Source organism: Diplotaxodon limnothrissa, linkage group LG8, assembly GCF_057381915.1.
Source record: "Diplotaxodon limnothrissa isolate DT_005_m linkage group LG8, D_limnothrissa_male_GT1.1, whole genome shotgun sequence".
NCBI lineage: Eukaryota > Metazoa > Chordata > Actinopteri > Cichliformes > Cichlidae > Diplotaxodon > Diplotaxodon limnothrissa.
The window spans coordinates 20051213-20065817 of NC_140603.1; the positions used below are offsets into that span (position 1 = coordinate 20051213).

Sequence of the window (14605 nt, forward strand, 5' to 3'; positions counted from 1 at the left end):
TCATGCATGGCTTACACATATACATGTCAGGCTTTAAAGCTGCTAATAGGATTTTTAACCATTTGTATGTTGTCATGTGAATTCAAATGATTAAAAGGTTTAATCAATTATTAAGAAGTAATGTCTTAAATGCTGTGCGATTGTTTTAAGACCCAAACAGAATATTGCAAGGGACCCATCACAGGTGCATGGCTCAATTCGTCAGATTTTATTGTATAACTATGTGCAAAGCATAAGGGAAATGTTATGGTAATGGCACCATCTTCCCCTTAATTTTCACCCTTAAAACACTGCTGAATCTGCATCAAAAAATTGCCCATTTATGTCTGCCAGCTTGACAGAAGACTCACTGTGAAGAAACACTGCTTTGTAGTATAATGCCTCTTGCCTTTCTTTTTTAAATAATATATATATATATATATATATATATATATATATATATATATATATATATATATATATATATATATATATATATATATATAAGGAATGGTTGTCACTTTAGTGCACTGTCAATGAGAACATGTGTAAGGGAGGTTTACTGGTCAAAGAGAAGCAAGAGGATTTAAAAAAACAAACAAACAAACAAACCAAAAAACCTGGTAAACAAGTAAAAAACATTCAAATATTTTATGGATCTTTGTAATCTCCTTTCCATTATTTCTATTTCTTGCTTCTATACAGCAACCTATCCACTCACTCTGATAAATGTCTAATCTCTTTTCTTTTTTACCCCGTTTTCGGGTTTTAAATGTCATCAATCATCTTGTCATTCACTGCGTCATTCTCATCACTCAATTAATTTTTCTGTTAAAAGGTCCTCAGTTGACAAAATAGCACAATTCCCTCTCATTCCCACTCCTTTACTTTATTTCAGGGTTTTTTTCTCCTTTTCTGTTTTTAATATTTCAGCACCTCAGATGTAGCGGCTCTTTAAAGCACCCATGGGGGCTCCGAGTCCGCGCTTTTGTCTCCCATTTCCTTCTGAAACAGTTTTTCTTTAACCCTATGCGGCTCTTCACAGTTGTTGTCTTAGCTCTCTCCTCTCCGTCGCTCTTTCTGCTTTCTTTTTCTCCATCTCACCCCCACCACCCTCCCTCAGTTTTCTCTGTGTCAGCCAGAGGTCAATGCTACACTTTTTTCTTCTGCATGCGAGAAGGCAGGGGGTATCTTTTTAGTTATTATAACCTAAAAATAGAAAAAAAAATGATTTAAGGTTGGGACGATGGTCTCTTTTAAGATATAGTGTCTTACCACAATCTAGCATTTGGAGGGTGTTTTGTATCTTGAGATAAGGATAAGATTATATCAATAAATGATTTGGATGGGGTTTGATCAGGAATCTAGACCAATTTACAAAGTGTCCCAAAATGACTTAATTTTCATCGTCTCAAGGACATTGTTCTTTAATGAAATTGTGTTTTCTGATTAAATAGACTAGTAAAACGCACACAGAAAAATGCTATTTGCCGTAGTTGGGGACATTGGGGACTCATGGTTTGCTATTGAGGAATGCTAATCAAGCAGTTGGGCTGCCTGTGTTCAGTTGCAATCACTGTGGTGGTTTAATCTTTAGTTAATAAAAGATTTCAGTCAATGTTGCTTGGTCAATCTCATCTCATATCCATCATAAAGTCGCTAAATGTGTATAACGCTAGTGATTAAGTTTTAGGGCCTAGCTTAAATGCTTAAAACCAACATTTCTCTTAAAAATGTTGTCTGTCGCTCTATTTTTTTTATTTATTTATTTTTTACACTTAGCAGGAAAGCTCCAATGAGCTCTCTAGTCAGATCATTACTTCCAAGAGTCTCATTATGTTGAGAGCCTTGTTGAAGCTAATAACTGACTAAAGGTCTAATTATTAGATTTTCTCATAATTTTATTAATGCTAGCTCACACTCTGTGGAGACCTAATGGAGGAACACAAGGAGGCGAGGAGCAGCTGTAGTAGCTGGTGGACGGTAAGCTTAACGGAACAATCTTTGTTCGTTCAAGAATTCTTGATCTATTTTTGGAGAAGGTTCATTTAACTTTGCAAAAACATGTCACTTATTTCCATTTTTGTAGTCCCACAAAAGCTCGAACAAATTTTTGGATGTTTGCAGTAACACCTGTCGATACACAGGGAAACAGAGACTTGCCCACGCACGTTCAGGAAAACAGGCGCGCGCACACAAACACATACTTGAGTCTGTTGGTTCAGCTCTTCCATTGAGGGTCCGTATGCTAGCTGGCCATTGTGAACGTAAGGCCTTTTGTCTGGGCAGCCTGAAACTGGTGATTGCACCTTAGCTACCGCAGTTCAAGCGTAAACAGTGTTTTCATGCCCTACGATATATATACACTGTTGCCAGTGGACCCCTAAATCCCTGGAACAGCTGAGTCCTAGGGTGTCAAAGATAATGGCGATTTATTGCAGTGCTAGGCTTTCTCATTGCCCCTCCCGCCCCCCATTTCCAATCGTCCCTCCACCCCTCCTCCTCCCTCAAACAGATTAAAATTAAGCCGTAAACATGTGAGGATGGAATTAACACATTTAGTGAGTCTCCTCTTCCCACATCCCATTTTCGCTCCAGAGCGGCTGATCCCCGCTGCCAAACGTGGGTGCAATTTTAATGACTCGCGACGTTTTTGAAGTCCACATAAAAAAGCGTCGCTCGCCGTTTGTGGCGGCGCTAGATATGACTGGGCCACGGCCGGCCATGATTGGGGGGGACACACGCCGCCGATTCGGACTCCAGGCTCTTCGATAGGATCGGTGTCATTTTCCTCTCCACGATAAGACGCCTTGCTGACAAGGTCCGATTAGGAGAGAAAAAAATCATTATTGCTACGCCTTTCATCCACCGGGGGTTTACCGATAAACAGCTCACCCACGGCTAGATTTTCTGAGAGCAAGATGTTATGCGTTGAAGCATATATATTTAGGAAATATGGTTTCAAGTTAAAATTTTGGCAGTGTTTTTTTTAATGACTGTTTTCTTTTTAAATAGCTATAGAAAAACGTTTTCCGCTTTAAAGCACATTTCTTTAAAAAGACCTCCTTTCTCTTTAGCTGAAAATTCAAGCTGTGAAATATTTAAGTCCTGGCTCTCGGCTTTATTAATCAAACAATTATCAAATAACGTCATATTCTTTTTGAACACAATACAACATGCCGATTGTATCGGCCTACAAAAAAAGTGATCTACTATGCTATACCTCAAGGAAATCCACTTTAGCAAAGTGTCCTTTTAAAAAGAGAAATGAAAAAGAGATGCTTAAAATATTAAAACTACATTGCAGAACAGAGAGAATAAACTAAAATAAGAAGTAAGAAAAGATTCAGCAACATGCTAATAAGAAAAAGATTTACATTGCATTTAATGTGTGTATATACTATGCTTTTTAAAAAATATATATATAAAAATCATTAAAGTACTTACTAATACAAAAAAAATCAAGTATAAAATTGGGTTGCATTTGCAAAACAAACAAACCAAATTTTCAAACTAATCTCTTTAAATGTATTAAAATTGTAGAATAATTGTCAATTTCCAAAAATACTAATTCCACTTAAATACTGATTAATTACCTATTTATTTGTAGGATTTTAATTTGTGTAAATCAGTAAAAATGTAATAAAATATTCTACATTAACAGCATGTTTTGAATGTTAAAGAATTGAATAAAATGTATTGAGGGAGAACAACAGCCTCTGTTTAATATAAAAGTTGGTGTTCATAAACGTAACCGGCTAAGTCATTTGTTAAGTGTTTGCTTATGGATTTGAGGCGACGCTTTGGTGGCCCAGCACCAAAAGAATCATCGAGTCTGATCTTTACAGGGAACAGGGAGAAATAAAGCGAGCGGGAGAGACACAGAGAAAGAGACAAAGATGGAGAGGGAGAGATAGAGAGTCGGGACAAATGTGTGTTGTGTTACTGGGCCACTCCAGCACCCATGGACTCTCAGCAAGACTCAAAGCCACACTCTGCTTCAAACGAGAGCCATGAAGATTTTTTTTTTAATGTTTACAAAAACATATTTATTTATTTCTCGTCACTCCGTCATTTATCTATTTATTTCTCGCTGTCCCAGCACCCCTTGCTCTGCCACTGGAATCCTGTTCGATGACGCCGACGTGCTCACCCTCCCCTCTTTTGCCCCCCCACCCCTCTTTTAATACCACTGCAGTTGAAAATCAAACTGCTCTAAAACAAATTGATGTACTCTTTAATATAGTCGTCACATCATCACAGGGTCCTCACACGTCTGCCTTGGTGACAACTGCAGGGCTGCTTAGCTTAGCCCAGAGATGGCTGCCACTTTGTTGGTCGCTTCAATGATTTATCACAAAAAAGAGAGGGAGAGTGTGAGAGTGGGAAGCGAGACAAAAAGGGAGAGAAAGAAAGAAAAATCCCCTGGATCATGATTGAGTCACTGGCACCTTTGATTGACAAGGTCTAATCAGCTTATCTCCATCCTAATAAAGTTGATAGCCTGCAGTGCTGCTCTCTACCTGGCATGGCGTGAACTTTGGGCTAGGCTGGGGCCCCTGGGGGCCGTACCCCAACCCTCTCTGCTTATCTAAACGGGGCTGAAATCAATCCCTAATGAGCTGTTTTCATTTGCAGGATTGATTACAGGCTCCTAACACCAAGAACACTCACCTAAGAAGAAGTGTCTCAGCCTCTTGCTGGCCACCTTTAAAATGCAGAGCAGCAATGCTTTTGTCTGTGCTCGTCTTTGTTTCAGCGGCTCATTTTGTTGGCATTGCTAAAGTATTTGTGAAAAGCATAAGGGGGGATGAATTTTCAAAGTAAGTTTCCTTAATATTTAATGCATGATTTACTGAACTGGACACTTTAAATACTGCCTCTGGTTTGTTTTTACAGTAAACTTGTATTTATTATAAAATTACCTTTAGAATTACGCTAGATCGCTCGCCTTAGCGGTCCTTTGCAACACACAAACATGCTAACAAAATGAATTCTGCTATGACAAGGCTACATTTCAACCTTAAACTATTTACATCCTCACAAAAGTGCAATAAAGCGCCATCAAATAATTTTAATTGCTGAGATAACACTAATTAATATTTCACTATGTAAAGCAGAATGTATTTTTAAATATACATATATATATGTTTTATAGAGTCATATCTTTTCAGAAACTGCTAATCAGTCTCTAACCTTTAATGAATAGAAAGGTAAGGCAACAAATCATTGCAACATGGATATGTTGCACAACATGCTATTTTCATTCTTAAACAAGCATCATGAATCATTCAAAATATCTTCAGCTTTGGCGGGAAGGACTAAAATCCAGCATGTCTTTGATTTAACAACATCTCCAAAATTTGACAAGCCTCCACGTTTGGGCATTTCAAATGCCCCTGACTCAAATGTCTTTAAATTGGCTAACTGCATGCCCTCCCTTTTTATTTACTGCCCTCTTTAACTGGGCTAGCCTCCATGTCTGCATGTCTCTATGCCTGGGCTTTCAAGTCAGTGCTCTTCACTAATGAAGTTCTATACTTTATTTATGAGACAAACAGAGAACCCTGTTTCTTGAGGGTGCGTGTGGTAAATAGCTCTGCATGCCCAAAGAGTCTCCTCTATATCCCTCTGAGGGCTCTCACTGCTTTTGGCAAGCCTTTGTTTCACAAAATACACTAGAGACACTGAGAATAGAAGAAGAAAAAACTAAAATATCTATGATAAAATGATACTGTGTCAAGATTCATCTTTTCTTAGAACTAAGAGTCTTCTTTTTTCTCCTTAAATGTGACCTAGAAGCATCCTGTTTTTTTTGTTCCTGGTCATTAAGAGAGATATTGTCGGCGGTGAAGAGAAAAGGGGGCAAAGAGTTTCTACGCCATTTCTTTGTTCAGGATCTATCTCTTTGAAATATAATGTCTTTTAGTTCCACTTCCCCCATTGGTCAATTGTAGTTCTTAAGGGCTACTGTGTCATTGTGGATGGAGAATGCAACTTTGAATTACTGCAAAATAACGATGCTAAACTGCTCTTGGTAAAAAAACTAGGGCTTAGATGTCTAAGAAGAGTTGAGATGTGTGGCAAGAGTAGCATTTACAGTATGACTAGAGAATGTCTGATTGGAGAAACACTTAATGCTCTAATTATTCTTGTTAAATATCCATGGATGCCGCACCTGCATTTGAAAACACAAAGCTTATTCCACAACAACTGCCAATGGCATTTCATAACGCTCATGAATAAAGCCTAGTACTTGCAGGACTTGGATATTTATTTTGTTTTGTACTTGATGATGTGAAAAAAGAACAAACAACAATAAACGAAATCTTTGGTGGGCTGTAAAAGTAACCAAGTTCAACACAAATCCAGTTTCCTTAGTGTACTGTGTGACTCACTAATCTGGCAGGAGTATGGACTAAATAGTGCAAGATAATATGAAGATGTCTGGGAAGCGTTGTAATGCATCACAGTAGGACAACAAGAGAAAATATATCATTTGAAACGGGCGAACAATCCAAAAGAAAAAAGAAATAAAAGAACTTTGGATCAGATGGTGAACTCTGTCAAACTGTATTAACCGAGTAGATAAATCTGGCTTCCTAATGTTCATGCCAACACTTTTTATTAAATTTGAGAGCTTGGCAGATTAGTCTGGTAGAGAGCTGCGTATGCCGAGTGGATCTACGTTCCTTATTTAGATGTATTCTCTAGCTGACCTGGAGACATCGCCATTTCAGGTTGTGCATCTGAGCGGAGGGCTGGTATCGACAGCAGAGTAAAGGAAGAGGTCATGGATTAAAGACATGGGGCGAAGCTTCCCCACCAAACCACAAACATACCCCACAGCTGGTGTGGACCGAGCCACGTGTGTGGGACCGAGGCAGGATAAACGGGCATTGTTCTTAGCTAGCTGCACGCACAGTGGATGAGACAGCCACTGGTGACACAGGGTCAAGGGGCATGTGGCTGACTACAGCGGAAGAAACCGCTGGACACAGGAGGTGCTCAACACTGCTAAGTCACCATACACTTCTTCACCAACAACCAAGCTGTGAGGCAAAACATCAAAACGAGTCACTGTGAAAGCTGCGGCAGGGCGGAACAAAAATCCGCCGGCTGTTGCAGAATTCGACACCATCGAGAAACTCTAATAACGTCAGAATCATCTCGGAAATTTGAATCAACATTTTTAGGCAGAGAATGCAGATTGTATTTAGGAATTTGTGAATGCAAGTTACAGGGAACATCAAAAGCCAGTGGTCTCCGTGCAAACCTGCCTTGACTTGAATTATTAAATCTGTCGATGTCGCGCACACCAGCCGCCCTGCGATTATAGTGTAAATTGACAAACTTTTTCAAAACTACAACGGAAGCCACAGAAAGCTGGTTGATACTTCAAGAATGAGCTTTGATATATCTCTGAGGAATACACTGCGCCTCAATAATGTGGTGACTGTCAGGAAGGAAGACAGGGAGGGGGGGGGGAGAAATATGCTAACTGGTTAAATCTATTTAAGATCCCAATGAGATTTTTTCCTATTTTAAGATTAAAACCATCCTTGATAATGAGGGAAAAAAAAGGTTTGTGTGTTTTTAAGAGGATTTATTTAGAAAGTGATGTTTTTATTTTCTTTCTTGTACGCTCCTGAATTAAGAACTTCAGGAGGAATGCTGACATTGTTTATTTTCATAGACCCCCTATCTGTTTGTGGAGGAAAAAAAAAAAAAAAAAAAAAAGCACAGCACCACCCACCAAATGCACATGCATACATAACACACACACACACACAAACACATACACACTGAGCCATAGTGATGCTTGAATTTTCTTCAGGAGCAGAGCAAGGAGAAGCAGCGCCCGATCTGTCGCCTGTACACTTCTCTCACTCCCTCCCTGGCTCACCTTTGATGTGCTCCCGAAAATGTCATCAGGCGTCAAGGAAAGAGGTTTTTTTTCCCCACCGACTCCCCTCCTTCCACCCTCCAAAAACACACAGCATATGAGCAAGACAATTTGCTGTCGCTCACTCATCCTCAGCACTATCTTGAACCCCCCCACCCAACACCGCCCCACTCCTTTTCCAATTCATAACAGAATACGTACCAGTTTCTACCGCTATCTGGTAGCCGGCCTCCAGTCTCCGTGATGACCTTTCCAGCTTCTCTGTGTTGTCCAACAGATGTGCTCTCTGCAATAAATAGAAAAAAAAAAGAACTCAAGCTGGAGAAACAAACACAAAATAAAAATTGATTGAGAGGGCTGGGACCCATTTCAAAGAAACACATCAACCCTGTCACCTAAGCAGACAGACCACATCCACAGCGACAACATAATACAACCATATTGGCAATAACCTTCATGGATGACAATGTGTTGTGTCCTGATGGAATATCAAGCAAATGCATGTAAAAAAGGCTGCTGCCTCATCTTGGACATAAAAAGCGGCACTACTTGGAGCTTTGCTGCCTCCTCATATTGTTTCACAACCCAGGACAGTTAATTTGTTTTAGCTCCTTGCCTTAAGATGAAATACAAATTTATTTAAAGAGCTGTCCAGGTAAAACAAAACCGGGTCCAGCTAATGTTTTCCAACTGGAGGAACCTCTAGTCACAACCTCTAGCATAGCAAGAAAAGATGGGTTTCATAAATTATTAAGACTGCAATGTGATTTTTTATTTTCCAAAGAGGGTGTTTGTGAGTATCAAGGTCTAAGCTAAGGCTGTAAATATCACGTGTATACGAGTACAAACTACTGATAGCAGTTCCTAGGATACCAAGCAAACCAATGATGTTGGCCTCTTCTCTTCCTAAACAGCTCCTATATAACAAGCAAGACAAGAAAAGAGCTCATCCGTTGACTGGACGTCCACTACGGGCTCTCACTTTCTTTGGTGGAGTTAAAATAGTGGTAGTTTTAAAATGCCGAAATTTACAGTTTTTTTAGACTCTTATTCAAAGCTTTCTCTGAAAGGCTGAAACAGTTAATTAAACTTAGATAAAGTTAGTTAAAAAGTCTGTAACTGGTGACTGTTGTGAGCTGCCTTTTAAAACCTGTTGTAGTGGCCTTAGAAACTGAATTGCCAAGCTCTAAAAATTATTAACCTTATGGATTTGTTTACATACAAAATGTCTGCTGAGTCCAAAGTGACCAGCCACCTATAACATATAAAGATGCACTTACATACATACTAAAAACAACCCCTCATCATCCACTGAACTGAGACACTTCATGTGCAAAACCAACATAAGACCGAGCTTTCATTAAACCCACACTGCAATCAAACAGCATAAACATGGAAGACTTAAATGTTTACTTGAATGCTGTTGGTTGTGACGGCTTTTCTAATGCGCAACCTTAAGAAACTGATCAGATTTAACACATCTGACACAGGAAAACAACCCAATGAATGACAGCCGCCCATCTGACAAGGGTTTCACGCCCATCACATGAGTGAAGGGGACAGGGAAAGAAGTGAAATCTCTAGTTTTGGTTTGGCTGTCAAAATGTGTACCAGCTAATCACTCAGAGGAAATGAAAAATGTGGAGGGGAAGAAAAGAAAAAAAGTCAACGACACACTTTTCAAACTTTGACAACAAGAGGGATGGGAAAAGAGCAGGGAGGAGAAAACTCCCTCTGAACTCTTTTCTTTCCCTCGTTTCCTTTTTCTTTGTGCCGCTGACAGATGTCATTTAAAATTGCAGAGATACTTTTTAATAGTTAAAGGGAGGGCAGGGGAGGGATGGCGCGATAGGAGAACGGGTTGGGTGGTTGAGTGATAAAATGGTCTTGCGGTAGGAAACTGATAAGTAGACGGCGAGCGGCGCTGGATGCAAGGTGTGGTGTGGTTTTGGTAAAGGTTGTGGTAGAAGGGGTTTGGAGGTGGCGTGGAAGTGGTAGTGGCACCAACAGATATGGTGTCAGTATACATGTGGGAGAAAACGGATACCAAGCTTGGGCTATAATGAGCCCCTATGGATCAGCTGCGATGCAGGGGACGCACTGACATGCAACGCTTAAGCTAATACACCTAGACCACGGCTGCAGTGCCTGTGTGTGCCTGGGAGCATGAGGCAGCCAGGGATACTGACAGAGTAGCGCACTCCCTGGGTTCTTCAAAGAGCTCAAGTGATTAGTATGTTATCATTACCATTCGAAACGTGATTTTCCTATTCCCTCTCGGCAAAGGTGACACGTCTCGGGGAGACGGCCGGCAGACTCGCTGCGATGGAAAGCCACTTCAAAGCTTTATCCTCCTGAATTTCTCTCTCTCTCTGTGTCTCTTCTCTCCCTCGTTCTGTCTTCTTTTAGGCCCGGGGGGAGGGTTGGGTGTGTGAGGTGGAGGCGAGGGGAGGGGGGGGGGGGGCACTGGGGGGGTTGGTAGTGGTGGCAGTGGTAGTATACGTGTGTGTGTGTGTGTGATCATTAGAATAATGCATCCTGAGTTTCACAGTGACAGAACCTGAAGGAAAGGGTTAAAGTTCAGCCACTAAGAATCCAGTAATGGCAGACTATGATAGCCCTAATAATGGAACAATCCAGCCACGGACACAAGATGATACCAGGGAAAATAATGAAAAGGAACGTGTACAAATTAAACTAAAGATCGTTCACTGCATTGCCACAGTCAGTCAACACAGATAAAGAGATTATACATAAAGAGATACAAATTACAATGCAGTATCTCTCACAGTCATGCAATATTGCTCCAATGTTGCAGGACCAAAAATAGTGAAATTGTTCAGGTTTTCAACCATTTGTTTTTATTCTGCAGCAAGCAAGCAATCCTTGTCAGCAATTTTTACTGAGAGAAATGCAAAGTTGCTGCTGGTGTGCTACACTGTCCCAATTCAAGACTTGACCCTTGCGGTTCTCATATAACCACTGTAAAAACCTTCAGAACAAGGCAAAGACATGCACAGAGCACAAATCATACCTGATCCTCTCATGGAGCCTTCTAGCAAAAGATTAAAATATAATATATGATAAATATTGTGCATCTGAGAGTGCACCAGTGCGCCCCGCCGCCGCCACCACCACCATTCCTACCTATGTATGTATGCCTTTTCATCTGACACCTACATTTTTGAACAAAGATCTTCTTAGGAACCACAAAAATGGTGTTTTTCTGTTGTGCTTTTTTGCGTCAAGAAACACTCTTCAGTTGTAAGTTATTAACAGGGAGCCCCAGAACAATGCAGCTGTAGCTCAAAAGAAATCTCTCCCCTCTTCTTTCCTTCTCCTGCCTTCTTTCAATATCAAACACAGGCGGTTACTATCACCATTTTCCAAAGTTCAGATGATTTCCTTATTATTTCAATAAGGGTGGGGGAGAGTCAAAGTGAATAATGATGACAGCTGTGATTCAGACTGACTGTGTGATCTTCTCTGCCGTTTGTTTGGGACTTGTAAGACGAGGAATTACAAGTGTCAAACAGCTGTGAATATGGGTGCTAAATATTTAAACATGTTTTTCAGCTGAAGAAAAAAGTGCAGTTTTTTAAAAGCAAGGCTTAAGTGTGTATAAGCTGCGCCAGCCTTTGATTCAAATGCAGGAAGAGCAAAAGGGTAAAAGACTGCAATGGCGACGAGGGCAAAGATTCAAGCCCGATTACACAGACTGGACCATTCCAAATAGGGTAGACAGGTGAGGTAACTCAAGATGTCTTCTGACCCTCGGGCTAAGAGGAAATGCTGAAAAAAGTCGGTAGAAGAAGGGGAAACAAAAGTAAAGCTAAATAAAAGGAAAAAAAGCACAATAACATGGCATCTGGGCCAAGCTGGCACTTTAAATTATGGATAGGTGTGAATGGAGATGCTTTGATAGGAACTGAATTACTCTGTGTCTTCAGAATCCCTCTTGAATAAAGTCTCACTCGAAGGCACATTTAAAAACATACTGTAACTATAGCTACAAAGACGAGTTCAGGGCAGGACAACAATATAATGTAACCTACAATAACTAAAGAACCTGCCTCTTTGAGCGCTAAATACAATTTATATAGACTTAAGAATACATGCACAATATAAAGCTAAATATGTGTATAATATCTTTTTATCAACAATGAGACAATGACTACATTCAAATTAAGGTAAGCTGATGTTGAACCTACCATTAGTAGCATTACTGGGCAGTCCAAGAAAAAACAAACTCTAAAGGCTAGACATGTAATTAAACAGTTATAAGACATTTCAATTTAACCTGAAGTATCGATACTCCAGTAAATAAGACGATATACACAACAATAACATGATTCAAGCACAGTGATAGATGTTTGAGACACCCCAGTAGAACTTTACATATCAAATGAATCAAATAAAAAAGAAAACTAAAGCAAATCTATAAGAATTATACTCAGAATTATACTTATTTACAGGATCTGCGTCGCAATTAACAAAACTATTAAAATAATTCTAACATCAGTGATATTAACACCTACTATTGCTAACCAAGCTGAACAATTGTTATGAATAATATAGTATTTATTGATAAGTCACCTCTTTAAAATATCATTATAATAATTACATATATCAATACCATACAGTTTCAAATGGTAAGCTAATGAGTTAAACAACAAGTTAACAAAGATGCTAGTTTCTGCATGCAGTTAATGTTTTATTCATTTTTTATCATCATCATTGCTACTATTATTAACGTACAATCCTATATATACAATATATTTGGATATGCAGGAACCAAAGGAGGCAAGGAGGGAAGAAAGAATAAACATAAATATAAATTTGTGAAAATAAAAACAGATCTATACAGACAAACTTAGTTTCTAGGAGAATTCACAATTAAAATGATCTTGCAGGGCACTATGTAGCTCTCTAAAGCTCCCTTTAATAACTTGACAATCCAGAAAAAAAAAAAAAATGTTGTGGTTTGCATTTTGGTTTCCAAATTTTCTCCAGCAGATGGGGGGGGTCAGCACTATAGCAAGATTTCTGAGAGAGTGGAATAAAGAACTGATCAAATTCTTCAAGCACACTCCCTCCATTTCTGAGACGCTATATTTCTATTAAAACCTCCACATTATTGTCCATTCCTCTGCCATTTTGTTTGAATGTATTAAGCTGAATACGATTCAAGATTCAAAAGACCTTTGAATTATCCTGTTATCTAAACTTTAAGTTGTATCCTTGTAGCTAACTTTTCTTTTCTGCTAAGTCAAAACAACAGTTTAGCTGTTTTGTACATTGATATGCTATAAAGGCTGATAATCCACAACCTTTCTACTAAAAGTTTCAAACTACAGTTCCTCAAATGGCCACTTGAGGCCAGCTTCAAAATCAAGTCATTGTACTTCAATATCAAACTTTGCAGAAGAACTAAACATGATTATCATCTGGTACAAAATCGAATTGGTCACTACAATAAAAGTTTCCTGTGTATGAGAGAAGGAAGTGAGATGGGGGCATGTGTGTACTAAATCCAACCAATTTAATATCACTTTAACTTTAAGGCTTTTACATACAGTCTATGGAAACAAGGGTCAGTGGATGGCTTGATGAGTTTTAAAAGGATGTGAATCATATGCTATAGTCTTCAGAATTCCTTCAGCCCAGATTAACACCTCTGGCAGATTTTGGATTGATGTGTTAGTTAGTCCTCTCCAACATCATCATCAAAAGACCAAATGAATGAGTGAGTATCTTTTGGAAGAATGGCGTTCCTTCCCTCCAGGAGATTTCCAGGGACTTGTGCAATCAAAGCCAAGGTGCGGCATGTGGTGGCCCAACATCTTACTAAGCATCTCTTTCCTTTCATTTGTAATCAAAAGCACAAAACAAATACTAGCCTACAATGTGCACTCTTAAACACATAACATAAATCACTAAAAAATAACCTCAGTGTTTTTTTACTGCACAAGCAGCTTTTTTGGCCTCATATTGAGATATTTAAAGAACAGTAAAACGTTTCAAGCTGCCATTCCTGATCAAAACTCAAAAGCTGATCAAGTTCTTGAAAGTTGTTGGTCCCAATAACTGAAGGAACTCTGAGTTTAATTCCCTAATATTTGCCCTTAAACAATTGCATCAGAAATAGTATCTCATCTTCGCTTCCTGATATTTATAGGAGGGGAAACTTGAGGGATTGGCCCTAAGTAAATTCATTATCTGCGGTTCGGCCTCTAAACTGTTCAATCAGACATCCAGAAAGTGTCCAAATGAGTGGTTCTAATTTTCTAACAAAGAAAGGAGGCAAAATAGGTAGTTTCATACGGAAAGCAGAACTTAAATTCTTAGATCAGAAAAGCACTTACCTCTTCACGCAACTTTACCAACTGCATCGTGAGAGCAAAAAGGAGAAGAAAAGAAGGATGGAGAAAGTGAAAGATAGATTAAAAAAAAGCAGAAACAGTCATATGGCTGGATAGAGAATTAACCTTGACAATTTATCTGTTTGCATGTTTAGCATTTGGAAATCACAAGACAAACACATTAAACGGAGCTAAACACGCCGCTTGGGCTGACTTTTTTTGAACAAACAAAGATCAAGTCCTGCTGCTGTCACATTAAACAAGCACAGGGAATGGATCGTTCGACTCGCAGAATCAACCGAGATTATCAAGGAAGTCACATTACAGAAATTGATATAGCGAGAGAAAAGAAAGAATG

The 14605-nt window shown here is 39.2% G+C and overlaps 1 protein-coding gene across 3 annotated transcripts in view; it reads right to left on the reverse strand.

The window, feature by feature from the left end:
• Positions 1 to 14605, reverse strand: part of vti1a (vesicle transport through interaction with t-SNAREs 1A) — a 113229-nt gene that overhangs the window by 69901 nt on the left and 28723 nt on the right. For 2 of the 3 annotated variants that reach the window (XM_085360796.1, XM_085360798.1), the window contains exons 5-6: positions 14251 to 14271; positions 8087 to 8171 (exon numbers count right to left, since the gene is read on the reverse strand). In XM_085360796.1, coding sequence (XP_085216922.1) covers positions 8087 to 8171; positions 14251 to 14271 — 106 coding nt within the window. The remainder of the gene's footprint in view (positions 1 to 8086; positions 8172 to 14250; positions 14272 to 14605) is intronic. The other variant, XM_085360797.1, reaches the window with a different exon arrangement.